General features: G+C 38.6%; 1 protein-coding gene across 1 annotated transcript in view; it reads right to left on the bottom strand.

Moving 5' to 3' along the window:
- Nucleotides 1-25750, bottom strand: part of ephb1 (EPH receptor B1) — a 331037-nt gene that overhangs the window by 119488 nt on the left and 185799 nt on the right. The window contains exons 4-5 of the mRNA XM_083525614.1: nt 19788-19943; nt 1132-1467 (exon numbers count right to left, since the gene is read on the bottom strand). Coding sequence (XP_083381740.1) covers nt 1132-1467; nt 19788-19943 — 492 coding nt within the window. The remainder of the gene's footprint in view (nt 1-1131; nt 1468-19787; nt 19944-25750) is intronic.

Here is a 25750-nt window from a genome sequence, read left to right as displayed (position 1 = left end):
ATACCAACACCTGTGTAGCAAACCTTTTTGTGTGTGTTTGTGGTGTGTTTGGGTTGCTGCTTTATAAGATCCATTCTTTTAAATCCCGAGCTAAATACTCTGTCCGGCCTAACCCTAGACTGGGTCGTAACACGTACCTTTATTGACATTTGGCAGATGCTCTTACCCAAACATTTTTCTCATTCATAAAACTGAGTGCTTTAGGTCCTTGCTCTAGGGCCCAGAAGTTGGAGCTTGGTATGGCTGTGTTTTGAACTCATGACCTTCTTATCCAAAGACCAATGCCTTAACCACTAAGCTACCCCTCTAACCAAGCACGTTGGGAAAATGTTTACAGGATGATGAACAGGGAAGCGTATCACACTGTTTTTGACTTTTCCTACAGCAGCATGCCTAGTTGGTCTCCTCAGTCCATCTTAAAAAAAATTTGTGCACTCGTGTGCTACAGTGCAGCATAAAACTGTAACCATATTGAACTACAGTGGTTATGTATTGATGGCTAGGGGTTAAGGTGTAGTAAACTATTAGGTGTAGTTAACAGAAAGAAACACCAGACAGAATACCCTCTCTGTCACATATATATCTGTACTTAATGTCACCAGTCTGCTGCAATGACTCAGGGCTACAGTTTTCATTTGATCACCATCACTGCACACCTCAACATCATTTAGCTGTGATAAATGGACTTTGGGTGCCACCCAGATGATGATGGGTTCCCTCTCGAGTCTGGTTCCTCTCAAAGATCCTTTCTTATGCCATTTCAGGGAGTTTTTCCTTTTCACAGTCGCCACTGGCTTGTTTATTAGGGACAAACTTACACTTATAAAGAACAATCTTATTCATTCTTTATTAATGCATTATCTGTGTAAAGCTGCTTTGAGACAGTGTCCATTGTTAAAAGCGCTATACAAATAAAAATAAATTGAAATTTATTGAATTGCTCTGTCTTGTCACTCAGGGAGCCACTATCAATATATGAGAGACTCACAGGACTTCTGTGAGAAGCAGGATGTCTGATTTAAGAATTGCAAACATAATTTCAACACATAAATATAATTGGATGACACAACATGAACCAACAGCTAAAAATTCCCATGATTGATTATAAATGAATAGAGTGTTTGCACTTACCAGCCTGATTAGTGGCGATGTCAACAGAGACATGCTGCGCCGGGTACGGGCTTTTGTTGGTCACCCCGTTGACGGCCTGGATCTCAAACGTGTACAGCGTATGTGCCAACAGGTTACTGATGAACACGCGAGTATCGGTGAGGCCCAGCTGGCGTGGCGCAAACTCCACGCTGTCGTCACAGTGCGAGCACGAGCGCCGCTCGGCACTGCACTTCTTACACACAATGTTGTATACGACATCTCTACGACCTCCGGTTTCACGAGGCGAATGCCACTCCAGGGTCACTGAGGTCTCGTTTACAACAGACATGACGTTCCGTGGACCAGACGGAACACCTGAAGAAACAAGGTAGTAAAAAAAGAACATCATTCTGGAATGAGTCAGTTCAAGAGAGTAATGATTGAAAAAAAAAAAAGCAGCCACAATTTATCACGTCTAAAGCACATTTGAAAAATTAGATCTCTGAAGTCTAATCATTCATAATCAAGGGATTATGTTCTGTGAACTCAATTAAGTTTTGTATGTGATAAGCTGAAGAAAAGTCTTTTGCCTTATGATATTTCTTTTGGGGTGTAAAAAAGTTTTTTTTTTCATTTCAGGAAATAGCTGTGACATCATTAGTGTGATATTTATTTATATATATATATATATATATATATATATATATATATATATAGATAGATAGATAGATAGATAGATAGATAGATAGATAGATAGATAGAGTGTGTGTGTGTGTGTGTGTGTGTGTGTGTGTGTGTGTGTGTGTGTGTGTGTGTGTGTGTGTGTGTGTGAGAGAGAGAGAGATTATAGATATACCCATGATCTGCTGGATATTAGACATATTAAACATTTTACAGTAATTATTTCTTACAGTCAGAGTCTAAAGTTTTTATACTTTGCTTTATAAACCTATAACTTATGATCACTTAAATGTCTCTAGTGCATAAAACAGAATAGTAATTTGCATGCATAATAGTGCAAAATCTTATTGTTGGATTAGCTTTTAGTGCTTTTAGGCTCTGAACTGAATGCAAATACAAACATTTAATCTTCTTCCATAATCACAGACAAGACGTATTTTTTTTTTTTTTCCATGTCTGAAATTTTAGAAAACACCTCCAGACTGTCCTTTCTCATTTTCAACGCCATTCAACCACACTAGAGTTAAATGGCATTGAATGCTTGAATCTGATTGGTCAGCCATGGAAGGAGTCTTCAGGTTAGCACTTTGCAATAGAGCTAAAGATTACTTTTTCACCACACGCACGCATACGCACACACACACACACACACACACACACACACACACACACACACACACACATATATATATATATATATATATATATATATATATATATATATATATATATATATATATATATCAGTGAGGAAAATAAGTATTTGAACACCCTGCTATTTTGCAAGTTCTCCCACTTAGAAATCATGGAGGGGTCTGAAATTGTCATCGTAGGTGCATGTCCACTGTGAGAGACATAATCAAAAAAAAAAAAAAAACAGAAATCACAATATATGATTTTTAAACTATTTATTTGTATGATACAGCTGCAAATAAGTATTTGAACACCTGTCTATCAGCTAGAATTCTGACCCTCAAAGACCTGTTAGTCTGCCTTTAAAATGTCCACCTCCACTACATTTATTATCCTAAATTAGATGCACCTGTTTGAGGTGGTTAGCTGCATAAAGACACCTGTCCACCCCATACAATCAGTAAGAATCCAACTACTAATATGGCCAAGACCAAAGAGCTGTCCAAAGACACTAGAGACAAAATTGTACACCTCCACAAGGCTGGAAAGGGCTACGGGGAAATTGCCAAGCATCTTGGTGAAAAAAGGTCCACTGTTGGAGCAATCATTAGAAAATGGAAGAAGCTAAACATGACTGTCAATCTCCCTCAGACTGGGGCTCCATGCAAGATCTCACCGCGTGGGGAAGGTGAGAAATCAGCCCAGAACTACACGGGAGGAGCTGGTCAATGACCTGAAAAGAGCTGGGACCACCGTTTCCAAGGTTACTGTTGGTAATACACTAAGACGTCATGGTTTGAAATCATGCATGGCACGGAAGGTTCCCTGCTTAAACCAGCACATGTCCAGGCATGTCTTAAGTTTGCCAATGACTATTTGGATGATCCAAAGGAGTCATGGGAGAAAGTCATGTGTTCAGATGAGACCAAAATAGAACTTTTGGGTCATAATTCCACTAAACGTGTTTGGAGGAAGAAGAATGATGTGTACCATCCCAAGAACACCATCCCTACTGTGAAGCATGGGGGTGGTAGCATCATGCTTTGGGGGTGTTTTTCTGCACATGGGACAGGGCGACTGCACTGTATTAAGGAGAGGATGACCGGGGCCATGTATTGCGAGATTTTGGGGAACAACCTCCTTCCCTCAGTTAGAGCATTGAAGATGGGTCGAGGCTGGGTCTTCCAACATGACAATGACCCGAAGCACACAGCCAGGATAACCAAGGAGTGGCTCTGTAAGAAGCATATCAAGGTTCTGGCGTGGCCTAGCCAGTCTCCAGACCTAAACCCAATAAAGAATCTTTGGAGGGAGCTCAAACTCCGTGTTTCTCAGCGACAGGCCAGAAACCTGACTGATCTAGAGAAGATCTGTGTGGAGGAGTGCACCCTGCAGTGTGTGCAAACCTGGTGAAAAACTACAGGAAACGTTTGACCTCTGTAATTGCAAACAAAGGCTACTGTACCAAATATTAACATTGACTTTCTCAGGTGTTCAAATACTTATTTGCAGCTGTATCATACAAATAAACAGTTAGAAAATCATACATTGTGATTTCTGGATTATTATTTTTTTTTTTAGATTATGTCTCTCACAGTGGACATGCACCTTCAATGACCTTCACTTACATAAATAAATGTCTTTAAAACCTTATTGGCCTTTTATTTATTATATAATAATCCCATAATGAGAAAACACTTGGCAACTAATCGATTTGTAAATAATAACATGGACTTGGGTTGTGGATGTTCCAGAGTGCTAAACCTAACTATAAATAGTTCAAAAGCATGACTTGTCATTCACTGATAAATTACTGTAAATAATCAATCTAACATCACTGCTTTATATTTGGCTGTATTACACCATCTTTCCTAAATTTCTTCTAAGATCAGTAAGGTATATATTATCATAAAGGAGGTAATGGGGCCACATGGAATATAAATATAATTGAAATAAAATTCTGTTTCCTGCCAAAAACTTTTGTTTTCTCATATTTCCTTAAATAGGATCGCAAATAAATATTTTTACACTTGCACCTGGTTTCTCTGTTGTTCTGGAACAGTTCTTGGTGTTCCAACAATTTTGCTTATAAATATAAGGCATGTTAAAACAGTTGGGTTATAAAAAAAACTATGATACAGCAATGGAGACAAGTTGCACAGTTGTTTTGAGGTTGTAATCCATCTTTTTTACAGTATTGATGTGTATATTTGCTGCTTTGGTGCCTCCGTTAGCTGAAGACCTTTAAGTTCAAAAGATAAATATGTTGTTTGCTGAGTTGATGAGTTTCTCTTTTTCCAATCTTATCAGGAGGTCAAATGCATGCTCAGTTTAGATTAAATCTGCCGGGTTATTCGCCTAGTCTTTCACTTTTCTTCCTGATTAAGTCCATTGATGTAGTGTTTGTAATTAGCACACTGAATGTTTTAATAGACTTCTGAATTCATTCTGCTGTCACCATTTTGAGTTCCACTATCAATAGAAGTCTGTGAACCTGTTCCATAAGCAGCCATGTCAGCTCAAGCCATGGCCGTACCACCACCACGCTTGACCATTTCAATTAAATTCAATTCAGCTATATTTGTTTAGCGCTTTTAACACTTGACATTGTCCCAAAGCAGCTTTGCAGAGATAAGGAGGTTATAAAGTTAGTATTATCCCTAATGAACCAGCCAGTGGCAACTGTGGCAGGGCAAAACTCCCTGAAATGGTATGAGGAATAAACTGTGGGAGGAACCAGACTCAAAAGGCAACCTATGCTCATCAGGGTGGCACTAAATGTCCAATTATTAGACTTCCATTATTATTAAGATCTACTGTTCAGTGATGGGCACTTAAATACAGAACTGTTCATGCAAACTGCAGCCCTGAGCCATTGTATCAAACTGATGATATTAATTACAGTCCAAATCCATTCTCCTGGTTTTTGAGTTGCTCAGTAACTTTTTTAGGCTGATCATCGAGAACCATCCTCAGCTGTACAGAGTGGTCTCCAATTGAACAGAAATCCTTCCAGATGTAGGGCACTGGGATGAATCAGGCAGATTTATTAAGCATGTTTACCAGTAAACTTTTTTATATTGGCTAATGATCAGATAATCATTTTCTCTACACTTTGGACTTATACTTTTCTTAAATTTTCGTTCTAGAACCTTTGTGGCCTTCTGCCCATCATATTCTTACTGCTAATAAGTGGTTTCTGAAGTTGTTCTTCGAAAGTGAATCTCGAGACTTTGTGGAGGTGACTGGTGTCACTGACCGTTGTCTTGGGGATTTTCTTTACAGATCACAAAGTGTTTCTGTCATCAACTGCTGTAGTTTATCTTCTCCAATCTGTTCGATGTCTGATTGTCAGAACATCCATGGTTTCTTTCTTTTTCAGGACATTTCAAATTAGTTTTATTGGCTAACGCTTGAGTAATGGCTGTAATAGATTTTCCCTCTTTTCTCATCTATCTCAAAAAATGGCTTGCTTTTCTCCCACAAAGAGCTCTCTGGTTCATGTTGATCTCTCTTTCTTTCTTCTTTTCTTCCTTCCTTCCTTTCTTCCTTCCTTCCTTCATAATAATAAATACTCAAACACCACACCACTAATGAACCCACATTGATCATTTGCAAAATGTCGTTAACTTTTAGGTTACTTTATCTTTAACTATTACTGCAAGTATGACCTGAATGATCAAAACTACACATAAATACAAAACCAAAATTCTGAATAAGAATCTACCACTACAAACTGCATGAACACCACAGAAACAAATTGCTCCATTGTGCAATTTCTGCAAAAACCACTGCTGATACTTAGACAGAAATTATGAACTGAGGATGGCTCTGGGTCTGTTGTTGTAAGTTTTATAGGTCAGGCACAGAGAACAAAGCGGCTGTCAGACCCTCTGCAGGCTGTAAGCTGAGTGTAATTCACACTCTGGCTGGTTCAGTGTCCAAACACTTGAGATGAGCTTTCGCTTACGCGGCAGCTACCGCGGCGAGACAGCATTCTGATGAGATGGCAGCACAGCGGAGACATCTTAGTGCATTTAGGTAACTGCTAAAATGAAGGAAGAACCGAGAAAGTTATGCAGAGCTAAGGAATAAAGGCAAGAGCAAAAGTGCACCATGGGTGCTTTTAAAATAGACATTTGACTCATCCTTTGTCTTGGTTTGGCAGTAAAGCACTAAAGAAAACAATGATGTGACAGTCTCGAATAACCGATACAGGTTTTTCTAAACTGTACAACCTAAAGGACCTTATTTCCAAAATAGCTTTTCTTTTAGTTAACAGGAGACAAAATGTAATTGATGCTAAAATTGTTAGTACTTGTCACCATAGTGGTTCATGCTTACAAATTTCACTTAATCTCAGTTTGAGGTTCATCATGTTTGATTTAGTCAATAGGAAATGCAGGCTTTTTTTTTTTTTTTGCATATTGTTATATAGTAACCCTGGGCCTTATTTATATATCTGGATACAAACGATTTTTTCATAAACTATAAGAACATTTACACAAGAAGTTTGTTTTTTAGAAAAAAAAAAAATTATTCATTTTGGTAAAACATTTGTATTAATTTTTACCAGCATAAATACGTAGCTGAATTCATTCTTAAAAACAAGTCATTCTATTGTAAATGCTTTCAAAAACAAATGTATTCCAATAAAAAGCAAAGCCAAAAAAAAAAAAAAAGAAAACGAGCCAATTTGAATCCATACGTTAAGACAAATATGACAAAACATGCTGGCGTCTTAAATGAAGATAGACTGCTAGCAGTCAGGTTTCATTTTCACAGCATCTTCTTTTAAATCCTGTGTAAACACTTTATTAGAGCCAGCGCTAAGTGACCGATAAGTCTAGTATGTCTCGAGCTGCAATGTGCCGTAGACTCCCTAGCGTGCGATCATCTGGCTTTCTATGATACTTCCTGCTTTTCCAACAAAAGCCACTCTCGGCCATCAGAGAGGCAGCATTGGCACATTCTGCCTGAGAATCACAGACACACTTTCCTCTAAATAATAAAAACAGCTTCCATGCATGATTTTCCCCTCCCCTCTGTTTTTATGTCAGTATAAATTTCATCTTTTCACCTTACTTAATTCACATCTAATTCATTTCTAGATTTAGCACTTTTAAAAGGGTTGTCATGCTTTAAAATTACTTATTAAATTTATAATTACATCAGGCCCTGATGTGAGCCATATCACTTCTATCTCTGGGAGAGTCATTTCAGCTTGGAGTTTTGTAGGCGGCAAACATTAACCCAAATGGAAATCAGTTATGCCGCGCATGCGCCTGACCATTTACGAAGGTTGTATTTTTTTACAGGGGGGAGTGGTGGCTCCAGCGGTTAAGGCGCTGGGTTGCCGATCGGAAGGTCTGGGGTTCAAGCCCCGGTATCGCCAAGCTGCCACTCTTGGGCCCTTGAGCAAGGCCCTTAACCCTCTATGCTCCAGGGGTCCCTTACGAGGGAAATATCAAGGTCCGTGACGTCGGCGTGACGTGGGGCCGCCTTCCTGTGGGCTCACCACCTGCAGGAGGTACCGTAAGGGACGGTGCTGTGAGGATTGGGCAGCAGTCGAAGGCGGGGGCCTGCTTAGACTGCTGCCCCCGCCACCTGAATTACGGATAAGCGGGAGAAGAATGAATGAATGAATGAATGAATGAATGAATGAATGAATGAATGAATGAATGAATGAATGAATGAATTTTTTACCTAAAAATGAAAGCATTGGCACCCTTGTGTGGTCATGCCAGCATTAAAGCAAACTCCATGTGCCTCACCGTTCATCCTGCCAAGTAAATCTGTAGCAACAACAGTCCATTTTTTGCTGTGTCAAATGAGATATGATTGGTTTCATTGAAGACATTTCGCATCACTTAACTACTTACACAGCTGGAGAACATCAACCATCCAGAGAAAGATTTTTGTTATGGAAAACCAAAACGTGCAGGCAGGACACATGTTTTACAGATTTCTGCAAATGCAGAAGTGATGTAGCTACGATTCCAACCATAATCTGGGGGTTTGGTGTGGAGGGGTGGAAAATGTGCTATATGAAACCACTTCACAATTGAACTGATAAGTGCAAAACAGTTATGGTATACAGCAGTAAAATAGTGATATTCAAAATTTTCATTACCAATCAAAATGTCTTGCATTATTTAGTCTAATAAAGAAATAAATGAATTGATTAGAGTGCCATTGAAAATGGTTCAAAGAACATTCTAGTAAATAAAACCCTGTAGTTAACCTTCAGTTATTCCCTCTTTCAAATCCAAAGGGAATTTTTAGTGAACATTTTAATAATTTTTCTCACCATAGCAGCTGATGGCAAATAAAATGTGTATAAGCAATCCAACTGAAAGCATATGGTATGATATATGGGATGGTTAAACATGTAGTTATTCAGTCAGCCAATCATGTGGCAGCAGTGTAATGCATTTATAGGATTTATTAAGCAGATAAAGGTCAAATTAGGTCATCAGAATGAGGGAAATTGGGATCTCTGTGACTTTGATTGTGGCTGGATATGATTGATTTGGAAATAACCTGAATTCCTTGGACTTTTATGCACAACAGTCCTACAAGTTGTAAGTTTACATAGAATGGTGCAAAAAACAAAGAACATCCAGTGTGTGGCAAATGGTTTGGTAGGAAATACCTAACGGATGAAAGAAAACAGGGAAGAATGGCCATACTGGGCCAAGCTACAGGAGGAAATCTACAGAAACTTAAATAACCATGCTTTACCCTTTGAGGATAAAAGCATATCAGCATTCCAAATTACTCCTGACAGCAAAGAGCTGAAAAAAATATTGCCTGATCAAGCTAATCAAGTCTCCCACCCCATTTCGTTTTTGATGATTTGGTGCCCGGTGCATTGAATCCGAGTTTTATTCTATTTATAGCTGCACCCCTATGTCCATATTCTGTACTCCTGGTTTCACTGAGAAGAAATGCTGCACACCCCATATCAATACCATTATCAAGGATAACGTGAGATTGGATGTGTGCAGGAGTTTGTTATAAAGAGGTCAGTGCTCTACAGGCCTCGGATATCAGCGCCACAATCAGACTGCAATCAGGCCCGGCAGCTGCTCAGCGTCCGATTAGCCGCCTAACACGGCCATCTGAGGGTGATTCACTAAATGACTAAATGTCTGCTCCGAATGATTCACTAGACCCGTCTTGTGTGTGCAGAATGCCGAGAGATCGCATAAATATGATGCATGTCAACAATGCAGGAAGGTCATCACTGTCAACAGCAATCACCTTAAACACACACACATACTTAGACAATAAATTGTTGTGTTTGTGTGATTTTTCTTCCGAATGGAGGGAGTAAATTGGGGCATATCTGTGGCAAGCAATTCTGCTGCATATTTAAGAAAGAAAAAAGTATATAAAAAAAGGGGAAAAAAACAAGAAGAGCAAGACTAATCTCTTTAACGATGACATGACTGTGATGAGTTTTAACTGGATGCCAATGCAGGTGGATTTAACACACAAAGAACTCACAATGCTTCCTGCCAAGCGAGTCGCTGTCGGTGTGTTTTGCTCTTGATTGGCTTATAATGAAAATCGCATACTTCACTGCCCTCACAGTACCTATCTGACACCAGCAGTGTTCAGATTAACACTTCCACACCACCTGTCTGTCTTTCTATCTGTCCGTCTCTCTCTCTGTCACCAAATCCCCAGTCTTTGCTTACGCTCTTGCATGTTTGGTTTGCTGATCAGTATCAAAGCATGTGCATATTGCTCTGTAACCCTGTGTGTGTGTGTGTGTGTGTGTGTTTGTGTGTGTGTGTGTGTGTGTGTGTGTGTAAGAGAGCGCATTTGGGGTTGTGGGTCTCTCAGTTCAGCTCAGCTCAGCTCTGCTCATCCCTGGATAACTGGGAGAAAATTGGCCCTAGAAAGATTATGCTCTATCTGCTGCTACAAGTCATCCACTGCAGGCCAATGCACAGAGGCAATTTGGCTCTCGGCAGCAGCGGAGAAATTGCAGAGCGTATAACTTTTCATAGTGTTTCGTCCTATTAAATATTCAGCAAACCCCAAAAATGTTGATGAGCCTCATAGCCTAACTAGGTTAATGGTTACTTCAGATGTGAAATTCCTGGCCTGGATATTTAACTTACCTTATTATTGAGCATCAATAAAAACTTTGATATCACTTCAGTATAAGGGTCGATTAAGCGGCATGACAAGTACCTAAACTCTTCTTGATAACTGACATAGTCCTTTATCAACTTTTTTGAATTATGCCAATTACACTTTTGGCTGCACAAAACCTTACCACAACCAGATTCTTTGCAACAGGGCAGGCAAGAAAGGAACCCTTAAAGCTATACCAGGAACTATCCTAAAGGGGGCACATCTTTCTGTCAAGTAAGACTTGCAGACTCGCATTTATTTTGAATTTCATAACGAAAACCACTTATGGTCGGAAAGAGGAAGTAGAACTTCAGTGGCAATTTTCAAATAATTAAGCAATGGTTACAGCAATAATATAGAACGTTATACAGACAAAGTAAGGATTTTATCAATCAGCTTGAACAATCCCACTTCCGGTCTCACGGATTGGAGTATGACACGGGATTCGAAACATAGTTCACTCGATCTCGATCTTGCAAATGAAGGCTGACCTTGTTTGTTAAAGGTTGTTTCAAATCCAATATACTGTAGCACAAAGCTGTACCATTTGTTGATGTATAATTACTTTATAATTACAATCATTACAATGAACTCTGTGTTTGTGTGACTGTATGCGTGTGTCTGAGAGAGAGAGAGTGAGAGAGAGAGAGAGAGAGAGAGAGAGAGAGAGAGAGAGAGAGAGAGAGAAAGAGGAAGAGAGAGAGTGAGAGTGAGAGTGAGAGTGAGAGTGAGCCAGAGAGAGATACAGAGGGAAAGAAAGAGAAAAACAGACAGTTTGATGAGAGGGAACTGAGAAATACAGAGAGAGGGAGAGGGAGAGAGAATGTGACACAGAGAGAGAGAGAGAAAGAGAAAGAGAGAGAGACAGAGACAGAGAGAGAGAGAATGTGAGAGGGAGGGAGAGAAAAAGAGCAGCTGTGCATGATGCAGAGTCAGTTGAAGGCAGTGGCTGCAGCTAGAGGATTAGTAAAGCAATTACAGTGGCTTAAAGTCTGTTTACTGCATCTGTACCTGCAGGTCCTCTGTGTATGTGTGTCTGTGTGTGTCAGTGTGTGTGAGCGTGTGTGAGCGTGTTGTAGGCTTAGCAAGGGTGTGCTCTTGAAGGAACTTTCTTGGTGAGAACTATAGTGTTACATATAACTAGTATTCAAACTGTGGTTTAGAATGGGCTGATTCATGTGACACTGGTATAAATTCAACTTTATAGTGTGTGTGTGTGTGTGTGTGTGTGTGTGTGTGTGTGTCTAGGGTTAGTGTTTTAAAGAAAAAAAGATATGATGCCCTGCAGCAAAAAAAAAGAAAAAAAAAAAAGATAAAGATAAATTCATGGCAAATTTTTTTGTGTTTGTGGTTAAAGTATAAATGCACTTTGAAAAACTTTCACGTTTTTGTCTCAAAATTTATCACTAACCAAGTAACTGATGCTGAGCCTGAACTCTGATATGACAGAAATCCATTAAGTCTCACATTTACCATATTAGAATGATGCCATGAAAAATAACTTGATGGCCAAAAAAATTACTTTTCTCATAGTTCTTTTCCAGTGTATTTATAGGGAGGTTGTATCTCAGTGGTTAAGGATTGGAAGGTCAAAAGTTTAAACCTCAGCACCACTTCCACTGCTGGGCCCTTGAGCATGGCCCTTATACCTACTCAGATGTAAATTGCTGTGGATAAGGGCATCTGCCAAATGCCATAAATGTCCATTTAAATATTGGAATATTAATGTATTATACATTCACTGCCCATTTGAAGGAGTCTACACCTGATTTTCATGCAATGATCCAACCTTGAGGAAGCAATGGTCAAAAACTTCAGTTCACACTGCAGACCAGAATATAAAGAAATGTACTGTAGAATGACTCGGACTGTGGCATGGTTATTAGTGCCACGTTTACTTTGTGTATTTCTAAAACTCCTGAGGATCTCCTGAGGTTTGCACACATAGTAGCTTCTAAAAATTAGTATGGAAAAAAACTAATAAATAACATCAGTTTTTGGAGCGGAAACACCTTGTTGATGGAAAAGGTCAGAGGACAATGGTCAGACTTGGTCATGGTTAGTTAAATAACCACTCTTTACAAGCATGGTGTGCAGAAAAGCATTGTATTAAATTAATTTCACTGGCTGACGTTGTGTGTTCTGAGTTGCTTGCTGAGAGTGGTATATTTGAGCCATGCCTCAGCTATTGAAAGCCTTTTCTTTAAAGAACTCCATGTTCTCCACTAAGACTACTGATATATAGTATGAACATATACACTATATTGCTAAAAGAATTGGATCACCAGACCTTTCCTGTTATATGTGGTTCTTTTCCAAACTGTTACCACAAAGCTGGAGGTGCTCAATTGTCTTTAGATGAGCTATAATAAAATTTTGCATTCACTTGAACTTGGAAACCCAAACCTGTTCCAACATGGCGATGCCCCTGTGCACAAAGTGAGCTCCTTGAAGATCTGGTTTACATGCTTTGGAGAGGAAGATCTTGAGTGATCTGCTATAGAGCTCTGATCCCATCCCTCCCAAACACCTTTGGGATGAATGTGAATGCTGGCTGCACCCCAGGTCTCCTCACCTACATCAGTACCTGCCTTTCATAATACCCTTGTGGCTGATGAACACAAAAATCCATAAGCACACTGCAAAATCTAGTGGAAGAGTTTCCTAGAAGATTGGGGAACTAAATGCGGAATGCAATGTTCAAAAATCACATATCATACTTATGACCCCGTGACCCGATACTTTTGACAATATAGTGTACATCATTAACAGAGTAAGTGGTTCAGCTGTTGTTAGGCAGTAAATTTTGGGTATCACATTAGCACCAGTCCTGGAGAGCATAAGGTGTAAATTATTATTCATATCCACACTCACTCTCAGCAGTGAAGTGTTAGACGTGTTAAACCTAAAACCTATGACAGCCCATATAGGAATCTTATAGAAACTTATAGTGAAGGTTACAGACAGACAGACAGACAGACAGACAGACAGACAGACAGACAGACAGACAGACAGACAGACAGACAGACAGACAGACAGACAGACAGACAGACAGACAGACAGACAGACAGACAGACAGACAGATAGATAGATAGATAGATAGATAGATAGATAGATAGATAGATAGATAGATAGATAGATAGATAGATGTGTAGAAAAGAGCACGTTTCTGAGATATGGCATTTACTTGTGATAATACAAGAAGAAAAAAAACAGGAAAGAATCTGTGTTATTGCAGGGTTGAATGGAATTTCCATTAAAGAGAAAGATGTTCAAGGATGTAAGTGGATTTTGTAATCTACAGCACACTGAACAAATCAATAAAAAAGATAACTTAAAAAAGCAGACATAATCATAGAGTGGGGGAAAAGAAGTCTGAAGGGACTTTATAAGAGGGTTGAAATGGTAAACAGGGATATTAAAACATCTTTAAAAAGGAATAAATCGAAATCTTTCAAACCTCGAAATAAACGCTAAAATCAGTTATGGTGCAAGTCCTCATATTAACATACACCATCTGCTGCTGTAGCATGGCCCTATTGGGAGATTGTGTAAGAGTGTTAAAAATATATAAATAACAACAACAACAACAAAAAAAAAAACATAAATCTAGGATAACTTTAATTATCTCCGAATCCTAGTGTCCAACCCACAGTGGAAATTTCAGAGGGAATAATTTGGGCTGTGATGAACGCTGCAGACTATTTACTCCGGTCTCAGTGACTCTGTCCCCCATGGAGAGGAAAGAAGGAGGACCAGTGAGAAGCATATGGCTCTCCAGGGACAAAAAGAGAAGGAGAGACACATAGAGAAAGAGAAAGAGAGAGAGAGAGAGAGAGAGAGAGAGAGAGAGAGAGAGAGAGAGAGAGAGAGAGAGAGAGAGAGCTTTAAAGAATAAGACAGCATCAGACAGTGGGGCGGAAGTGGGAAGAGGGAATAAAATGGAAATATAAAGTGGTGTGTGTGTGTGTGTGTGTGTGTGTGTGTGTGTGTGTGTGTGTGTGTGTGTGTGTGTGTGTGTGTGTGTGTGTGTGTGTGTGTGTGTGTGTGTGTGTGTGTGTGTGTGTGTGCATCAGGCCGATGGTTGGCTAGTGCTAAGCCGAGTAGTCAGGCTCCAGAACCCTGCTGATACACTTCCTGCTCCCCTATCCATCACTGCCCTAATCAGACTCGTTTCAGGAGCTCTCTCTCTCTCTCTCTTTCTCTCTCTCTCTCTCTCTCTCTCTCTCTCACTCTTTCTCTCTCTCTCGCTCTCACTCTTTCTCTCTCTTACACACACAGCTCTCCTACACACAACCTTTTCACAGCAGGCCCTACAAAGGAAGAATGGATATATACCAGTCTCTAGTTGGGTTGGGTTGGGTAGGGATGCTAGGTTGCCAGCTGTAGTTGTTTTCCAAAAATAATAAATAAATAAATAAATAAATAAATAAATAAATAAATAAATAAATAAATAATAATGTTAATATTTGGTAATATGGTAATGGTAATAAAAAAGCAAGTTTCTGAGTAATTGTAATAAAATTGTTTTATTGTGACACCATTCTCAAACCTGAGGTCACAATACATGAGAATATTAGGCATTTACTAAAACATTAAATAAGACAATAAATTAAGACAAAACTCAAGGGACAGTTAACAGACCTGATAAAGTTTAAAGTGAGGCAAATAATGTAGTATTAGATGTGTGTATATATATATATATATAATAGTATTAGATTATAGAGACTAGAGCTACTCATCTACAGTCAGTAAGTTATAGCGGAGAGCGAAGGGGTGCCTTTTGAGTTGTGTTTTTTTTTTTTTAAGCGGGAAATGGATTTTTCACAGTCCCTTGGAATTGAATTCCATAACTGAAAGACCTCTGCCCATAACTGTTCTGCATTCACAGGATGAAATCCATGTTCTGTCAGACATACTGTATCTTCTGTAACTGCTCTATCCGGGTCGAAATTGGGGTGGATCTAAAGCCAATACCAGAAACACTTCTGAGGAGAGAATGTACCCAACACAGCACATACACAAATTTACAGCTAAGAGCAATTTGATGCAGCTAATACACCGACCATCATGTTTTACATGTGTACAGCAATCACAGTACAAACTTTTGCATTGGCTTATCTAAGCATATAGAGTAATACTCTAATTTTTAAGCTCTTATACAGGGTTTAAGGGTGTCATCTTTTGAGTTTTCAATTTTGGCTTGTTATTTTTTTTCACTCACACCTGGCGAGAACAATAAGTAGGAAGAGACTTCAAGGGGAGTCAACAGAGAGAATGAAATTTGCTGCCAGCAATTAGACTCCTTAAATAAATAAAAACCTAATGAATCAATGAAAGACACAACACAACAGCACAAAGCGGTTTCCTCAGAGGGTGAATCAAATCAAGCGACATGCTGGATAACTTAACAGCACCTGAAAAACAACTTTATTTCAAAACAAAGTCATTTTCCATTAATGGGTAGGGGTGTTATTACTAAAGTTATCATGACTGCAAGTAGAATACCCTGAGGGAGATAAACTAATTAGAATACAATCTATATGCATTCATAGGAGCCGAAAGCTATGAGACTTCTTCTCGATTGTACATCAATACAGCATTCATTTGAATCCTATTAGCATTGACGCCAAATTAGCATTCGGCTCTATGCTTAAAGTGTCCATATCGATACAGCATGCATGTCTTTTCAATTACAATATAGTGTTTGTGCCTGTTTTATACCACTCAATCAAAAAGTCTTAGTGTCGTATAGGAAATATGATTATGTACCGCGGACACAATAACAAGCCTAGCTAGCCTTGTTAGCGGATTCCTGAGACAAATAGGTGTACAGCGTGTAACGCAGCATCCTGCTCAGATCCACCTGACTTGCATATCAAAGCTATCCCTCAGGGCACAAGCAAAGAGTCAAAAAAGTGTTTCTGTTGTGTATGCGTTATCATTTTCATCATGCGCCTACTCCAATCTCGGCAGCCCTGCAGCACTGCAGTAATGGCTCCAATCTTTCATTCATAACCAAGATGAAGAGCAAGAGGGAAAAAGAAAAGAAGAGAGAAAGAGAAAGACATTTTTTGTTCATGAAAGAAGATTCCAAAAAGAAGAAAGATTTTTTTTGTCTTGACCTACATAACATGCTCCATTTCCTCCTCTCCCCAGTGGCTACTAAGCACGTGTGGGAGGAGCTATTGCAACAGAAGAGTGCATCAATCACTCAAACCTCACCAACTGATCACTTCCATCAAACAAGAGGGCACTTGTAGCATTTTTGGATAGCTGTAAATGAATTCCCTATCATACCGATACGTTCAAGTCTCTCAGGATTTAAGTCTCCAGGGAGACAAAGGTTATAGTCAAGTCGGTACTACTACTTTGCCAAACTCGACTCTCCAACTGCTCCTCCATCTTCCAGATGCTTTGGCAGGAATCTGACCCACTTATTCAATGAGTTGCTTCAGAGGCGAGTGCTACTCGATCACACTAATGGCACAAAGGCTCCAAATGACCTACATGTGAGCCATGGGCAGTGGCACACTGCCAGCGGTGCCTTTCAATAAAGCAAACCAATGTTTTAAACCAACATTTTAATCAAGTCTGCAGGGACATGCCTTCCTGTTCACACCTTCCTTTTTTATGTCTTCATGTTTGGTACCGTGAAACCCTCAGGACAAAGTTTCAACATTTGTCTACTACCAAAGTTCTCTAGTCAGACCTCTGGGACTCACTAGCAGTCCAGTGTTTTGTCCTTATATCCTTAAGATTTGTCTAGTGTAGCCATAAGAACAAGTAGACCTCAGGGGATTGTCATTCATTGCACATTTTTGTTATGTCTTTCTGTTGTTTACATTGAATGGCTCAAGCAATATTTTCAGCTAACTTCTACAATGAGTACAATCTTTTATTTTTCTCACTAGAAATTTCCACAAAACTGGATCATTTCTCAAGTCAGACCACTGGGACTCCCTAGCAGTCCAAATTTTTTGTCCTTATTCTGTCTATTGCTATTTTATAAAATACAAGCCTAATAGCCAAATTAGGTTTTTTTTTATATTATTCTGTGAATACTTTACCAGAACTTCATTTTTACCCATTCATTAGTACCAACTGTCAGGGAATATCACACTCCAGTAGCTCCAAAATATTTAAAACATATTACAATTAACTGGCATGTATACCCTGATCAGGCATAACTTTATGATCACTGACAGGTGAAGTGAATAACACTGATTATCTCTTCATCATGGCACCTGTTAGTGGGCGGAATATATTAGGCAGGAAATTTATATTTTTGTCTTTAAAGTTGATGTGTTAGAAGCAGGAAAATGGGCATGTATAAGGATTTGAGCGAATTTAACAAGGGATCATAGCATTTCCAAAACTGCAGCTCTTGTGGGATGTTCCCAGTCTGCAGGGGTCCAAGTCCAAAAGTGGTCCAAGGAAGGAGCAGTGATGAACCAGTGAAAGGGCCTTTGTTGGCCAAGGCTCATTGATGAAAGTGGGGAGAGAAGGCAACCATGTGGTCCAATCCAACAACCGAGCTTTTGACGAGGTTTTGTTAATGCTTCACAACTCAGGACTGTTTTGGCAGCAAAAGGGGACCCAACATAATATTAGCCAGGTGGTCATAATGTTATGCCTGATCTCTGCCATTGCTATTTTTACATCTAGCCCTAACATTCATTACCTTCATTGGCATTAAATACATTTTAAATGGAAATATTTATTAAGCTAATTCTTTGCTCATCACAAATGTGTTCTGCTTTACTATATTGATGATTTGTTTAATGTATTTAGCAGTATACAAGCTCTTACTGTATGCTTGCAGCTATAATATGACAGATTTTTTGAGTAGCACAACCAGCTGAATATCTGGGTTCTTTTGCTGTATTTTGAGATTGAGGTGCAGTTATGACTAGACTACAGTATGCACTGCCTCGGGTTAAGCCTTACAAGACTCTAGCAGAATGTATGGTTTCCATGAAGGTCAAAATAGCTAGAAAAGTGGTCCAATTTTGAAGATAATGTATGTACATATACACATGATCTAATCAGCCAATTATGTGAAAGAAGTGCAATACAAACAAATCAGCCAGATATATGTCAAAAGCTTCATGTTTAACTGAGATCACAACAGTCTCTAGAGTTTACATAGAACTGTAAGGGGAAAAAAACAGGAAGTGAGACACATCTGTGGGTGGAAACACCTTGTAGATATGTCTGATTAAAGAAAAACAGATTAGTTCAAGCTGCCAGGAATGATATAGTAACTCAATCTTTTTATCCGTGACAAGCAGAAAAGCATTTGAGAATGCCAAAAACATCAAATGTTCAGGTTGATGTACTACAATAGCAGAAGACATTGGGTTTTACTGTACTTCTGTTAGATAAAAACATGAATCTGATGTGATCATTTGCACTGGTAGATGGTAAATGCATAACATTATTTTTACTAGTTTATCCAGGACACATAATAGTTTCTAGTATAGTTTATAGTTGTACAATAAATATCTTTTATGACAAGTGAATACCAAAGCAAATAACCAAACATGACTTTTCGTCAACTTGATTTGATACTTCACAAGTGCTCATTAAATAGTATATTTAATGTCCTTTTCTATAACAAGGAATAAAGCTACCATTTGTCTTTATTAATACACTTAACTTTCTAATGAATAAACTTTTTGGACATGTAATTGGTGAAATTGCTGGAATTCTTTTATGTCCATGTCCATGCATAAATATATAACAAACATTCTTTGATTACCTGAAACATTTTGGGAATTGGGTATACTGATTGCACCTGCAAAACGAATAGGAGACATTGCTTACTGGAATGGAAACTACTAGTTTTCAACAACGACTAAATAAAAGGCTTGTGTAAGTCGTCAGCATCTGAAAACCTAAGAAACCTAGGAGAACCCAATAAAATGTTTTGGAAACTATTTTCACAAGCCAGACGTCTAGCTTTAGAGTCTGGCATGTTTACTCACTAAACTTGGCCAAGATTTGCCCAGGTGTAAACTAGCACAGTGTGTTGGTTGACAGTCTTTTATTATTTTCCCAATCTCTTATCTGCTCCAGATCGTCAACTAAATCACATTGCAAATTCCAATGTGTTCAAGTAAAGACTACAATCTGGAGCCAGTGATATTCCAAGAAATTAAGCTTATTTTCTTGTGTGAATGTGTGTGTTTAAGTGTGTGTGTGTTTGTGTGTGTGTTCGGACTCACTAGTGCATGGCATATCTGGCAGGTCTCCATCTGCTCGATAGTAGCCGTTCCTGCACACGCAAATGGTGGAGGCCTCAGATGTGGACCTGCTGTTAGAAGGACACTGTAGACACAGCCCTGTGCCCTGCATGGACTTAAACGTACCAGGAGGACATGCTGTGAAAAAGAGACAAAAAGAAAGAATTGGCTTAGATCATGACCAGAACAGTTGCCCAAGAACAGAACCTTTCATTTTGACCAATAATCAACACAAAAAATGAAAGCTAGTAACCCATTTCACAGTAGATTCTACTCCAAAGTGTAATGGATGAAATTAATAATAAAACTATAATAATCTTCCATAGACACCAGTTTCGCAAAGTTCTCCAAAAGCTAGCATGTAAATGTAAGGGATATTGCATCATCTGGATCTATAGAACTGCACTAGCGTGAGGTGTTTATTTCTACTATATCACAGCGGCATTGGGTATAACGAAAGAAAAAAAAACCAGATTCAAAAGAAAAACCCAAACAGCAATTCATTTGCATGCAATAAATGGCACCCGAGAGCACCTGTAGCTGGATGACACACAACAACATCATTAAATAAACCTTAAACAAAATCCATATATTTTTATTGTTCACAAACTGGAATACAGCTTGATTTATTAGGCACAGCTAGTGTTGAGACTTATTGTAGGACGACTCGCATGGGACTGATTTGCCAAAAGCTTATACAGTAAATCCGTGTTTGGAACGAATTTCGGCTGAAATACCTTAAAAGTAAGAGACAATTAAATAAGTTCTTTACAATTCCTTGTTAGAACAAGCGTGTCAGGTGTGTTGTGACTGCTAACCACTTAGTTCGACATTGTGTATCACAATGGCACTGTCTGTATCCATGTTGTGCTCCAGAAATCTGTGTCTGGCTTCACATTTTTTTTTGTGTAATTGCTGCCTGAACCTAAAGGTAGTGTTTTATATTGTTTGTTTTTTATAATTAGCTGTGTACCACTATGCTCCTGTTTAAGGCACAAATAGCAGCACTACAAGTATTATCTGCTCCCTAACTACAGCCACATCAATTAAATTCATAATTGGTCTTAACTACAGATGCCAATCACACTTATTTTTTACTTTTGATTACTTTTGCTTGTACCCGCCATTGATATAACAAATTCAGCTGGTTTAATGTCCTGAAATAGATATAAAAAAAAATGAATAAATGATGTGGTTTGTATATTTGGTTTTCCTGCAAGCTTCATATCTAACATTTCGTACACACACACACACACACACACACACACACACACACACACACACACACACACACACACACACACACACACACACACACACACACAAACCCTAAAGGGAACGTAAGGGTGTGTAAAGGATGCAGACCGTAATAGACATTTTTCAACCAAATGCCATCCGAACCATTTTGCCAAGCATCATGGCGCCTCTGGATACAAATCCCCTATTTAAAATAAGAATCTAATATACAAATATATACCTTTTATGAACAATGTATTAGCATATTATGTCTTGTATTCAGTTACAATACTACATGGAATCTGAGAGATGAACTACACTTGCTAGTGTACAGTTTAGGCAAGACTTTAGGCAACACGAGCCGTCGTACATAAACAGATCCCATGATATTTAATCCCTAGTAGGCAGACTCATAGTACTGAGCCTATACGAGTGCAAACAGAGATAACAGATTGAACAGCTGATATGACTGAAACACAGGCTAAAGTGATAGTGGCCTCCGTGGACCTTTCTCAAGTAGAACACGCGGATAGCTTTGCTTTGTCAAAGTAAGATAAAAGGATAGGCATTAAGGACTAAAAGGTTTAAGAGGAAGAGAGACAGAAAGTGAGAGACGGAAAGTGTGTATAAACGTTTACTTACTGCACAAGAGGAGCACCCGGTTTAGCCAGAGGAAAGTGCTTTATTTCATTGTCTTTATTTGAAACTGAAAATATAGATGTATTGCATTGAGGAAATTGGAATAGCAGAACAATTTCAGCCGGCTTATTAAAATAAATATTACCTCCTATCTGCAATTTGGCTCGGATTGAACTAATATGGGAGGTGAGGGAGAATTAGGTGTTCTCTACACAACCACAAAACAGCTGCACTCATCTGGAACACTGGCTAATTAATGCGCCATTATGTTGGCAACAAACGACTGTCAAATTCTAATGTCTCCCCAAAAACTAAATTTCAGCAATTACCAAGTGATACCGTATACCAATATTGTGCATTATTGTGCATTGCTCATGCATATGTATCACCCCTTATTAATATGCATTACATGACACACATGGGAGGAGCGTGTATGATTAATATGCTAATTATATCACTTGGCACATCCATTTGCACATTTGCATTCAGAGATGGATCAAGAGAGATAGAGTATAAACAAAATAAGCGGAATGAGTGACCGGAAAAGATGGATCGCAGTCTCACGGATTCAACACGGGAACGGATGAAGGAGTATTTGTTCGTCGTTTTTTAATAAAAGAGGACAGGAAAAACTAATTTCTCTTTCTCAGTCCTCTCAGCAACCAAGAGTTTGTATGCCCTCCCCGAAAGCCTTTTGAGATTTAATTAAACATTTTATGCCTCATTAACACAAAAAGATATGCAGAGTTCTGAGGGCAGATCAAATTTTATTAGACAATTAAATATTTAGCTGTCCTTTAGCCTCACTGTTCAGAACGCAACTCTATCAACTTCAAGAGCATTTATACGTCCATTTTCCAGCCTGGTGAACAAAGGAGCTTCAGAACATTATGTGCCATCATGTACAATGAGCTTAAAAGCCAGGTGAGGAGATGACCTGGAAAAACAGACCAAGAACTAACAGTCATTTTTTGCCATATGGAATTAATGCCATTTCATTCAGTTCAATTATATATTTTTTCAGCCATATGTGATTCCTTCCCAAACTGTTACCACAAAGTTGGAGGCATGACAATGCCCTTCTGCACAAAGCTGGCTCTATGAAGATATGACTTACACACACATATACAGATATACAGATAGATATACAGATAGATAGATAGATAGATAGATAGATAGATAGATAGATAGATAGATAGATAGATAGATAGATAGATAGATAGATAGATAGATAGATAGATAGATAGATAGATAGATAGATAGATAGATAGATAGATAGATAGATAGATACACAGGAATCAAATCTGCAAAGAATCTACTAGTTGACACCATAATACCTTGCACCTTCAAGCTTCAAGGTAGGCCATTCAAATCCCACATTTACCCAGCATGCATAGAGTTTAAATCTACATAATGTGCTTTAAAGGTTTCTTCCAAGTATTCTGGTCTTCTCCCCCAGGTCAAAGACATCTATACTCTTTTGCAAATTGTCAGTATTGTGTAAATAATTATTTAAGTATTTGTGCTATTGTGCTTTGCTATGGCACCCATCCAGGGGTTTTCCCCCACAACTTGTGCCATAGTCCTCTGGAATAGATTCCAGACTTCTCTGTAACATCATGTAGAATGGATGTTTAATCACCAAATGTGTTTAATAGAATGTATACGATGTACAGTATATTGTTAGGCCGGAAGAATGCACCAGAAACCGGAGTTCCGCAGAACAACGGTTGAATGAAAATGAATGCAAAAAAGGGAAAAAACGGCAAAAATAAAGTACTTAAAGTTCCAGTGAACCAAGGTAAATCCTTGGAAAGGTAAAGTCTCTAGAATACACAATCCACAGCGATATGGAAAGTCCGTAGTAAAACGTATTCCTACAATGTTCTCTAGTCTAAGCTGTAGAATGGACGGAGATACGATGGAAGCGCCGGCCTTAAACAGGAGGTGATCTGATGAGTGTCGGGTGCGGGTAGTTAGTACGATGGAGAACTGCTACGAGTGATAGGTGGTTCTGGGGAGGGTGTGGCTGGTGGATCCCTGACATATATACATTTACAAAGTCCTAACACTTTAACACACTTTAACGCTTACTCACTCACATTTTCCACAATCAATTGAGAAATGTTCTAGTCATCGTAATCATTCATTGCAGTCAAATAATGAAAGAAAAAACAGTCACTTTCAAACCCAAGCTAATCAAATTCCTCCAGTAGAAAAAAAAAAATGACACGCATTAGTTGCAGTATTCGCACTATATTATTGCATTAAAACTGCTTCAAGCTTTTTGTTTACAGGGAGATTAAGAGTTAATAGACATGAAATTGTTTAATTAAATGATCTTCATTAATTATTCATGTAATTGAAACTGCTAAAATAGATGGAAAATACTACTTTTTTTCAATTCTTCAATAATAGAAGCAGGACAGCACATTCTAAAACCATTGCATAAACTGCGTATAACTCTATTCTATAATATGAGCGTATGAGTGTAGTATAACATTTAACGCTGACAATTTCATTTTTATTTTTTCTTAACCTGCAAAATGTTTTTGATTTGTATATCTTTTTATATTTGCACATATTTTTCTTTGCTGCTGTAACACAGAAATGTCCCCACTGTGGGATGAATAAAGGTATATCTTATCTTATCTTATCTTATCTTATCTTATCTTATCTTATCTTATCTTATCTTATCTTATCTTATCTTATCTTATTTTATCTTATCTTATCTTATCTACAGAGCATAAGTCCTTCAAACCATCTGACATTTATATATGACATTCTAACGTATGTTGGCCGAAAGAGTGTCATAATGCTGCTTTACTGTATGTCAACAGACATTGATCATTTAACTTCTGTGATGATATTAATACCAAAGATCTTTAGCAGTCAAGCAACAGTGCGCTGGATCCTGAGTCCCGATTGCTCAACACTACATAAAGTGACTAGAGGTCCAGCTTTGTGTTGTTACGCACAGTATTTTAGTTTTAGTATTTATATAACAACCTAAGGTTTTAGTATACATTTTTATTGTGTTTCTATGATTATTTTTCAATGAGCTATAATTTAAAATAGACAGAACACTGTCAGATGCATTGCAGACAAAGCAATTGTCCCCCCCAGGGGTGGGCAATGGCCAAATCTGACTTTAAATTGCTGTGATCAAAGGGCCGGGCACACAAACTGGGCACACATGCAGTCACAACATAGAATTCCTTTGCTAATGACATCTTTACACTGGTTACATCGGTTGGATTTGGATGAAAAACATGGACGAGAAGAGCACACCGTTCTGGCACTGAGTATCCTTCATAAAGACTATGTGCTACTATTTTTTTAAATTCATTTTTATGCTAGAATGCTTGTTGCATTATTGGATAAATGAATATAAAATAAAGGAATATACATCTTTCTTTGTTTATTAAATTGCACACAAATGATAGACCACTCTGTGTACAAAATCTGTCCAACAATGTCCCAGACAAACTTACAACCTGTCCTACATTTGGTCTATTTGCATTTGGTTAGCTAGTGTTACAACTAATTTGCATACAATTGAATCTACTGCAGAATTTTTCACAGTGCTGCGAGACTGAACCTCCTTCGCCTTGCGCCTTTCCACAACCTGTGCTCATTTTTCTCTCAGTTAATGATGAACGGGTACAAAACATCGGACAGCCTATTCACGTTCGGTGTTTATGTACTGAAGCTCAACACTACGGAACTCAGGAAGAGAAAAAGAACCAAAGAAAATGAAGTGAGAATAACAAGCAAAAATTTTGAGAAACATTTGGTTCACAACGCTGCCTACCACACACTACACACACACACTACTCACACACACTACACTCACAGATTACAGAATGTGTGGGCGGTGTGGTGGGGGATGACAGATAGCTCTTGACCCTGCCCAACTGACGCTAATGCCACCTTCTGCTTCGGCGACATACACAAGCGCGCAAAAACACACACAAACACACAGCACTAGATCCCCAAAACGAAACACTTTAACACCTTTTCCATCCCACACAACAGAATGATTTATCAGCTACAGAAGACGATAGACT

This window comes from Silurus aristotelis (genome assembly GCF_946808225.1).
Source record: "Silurus aristotelis genome assembly, chromosome: 22".
NCBI classification, from domain to species: domain Eukaryota; kingdom Metazoa; phylum Chordata; class Actinopteri; order Siluriformes; family Siluridae; genus Silurus; species Silurus aristotelis.
Note: the sequence above shows the minus strand (reverse complement) of the source record. Positions and strands in the feature narration are given on the sequence as shown.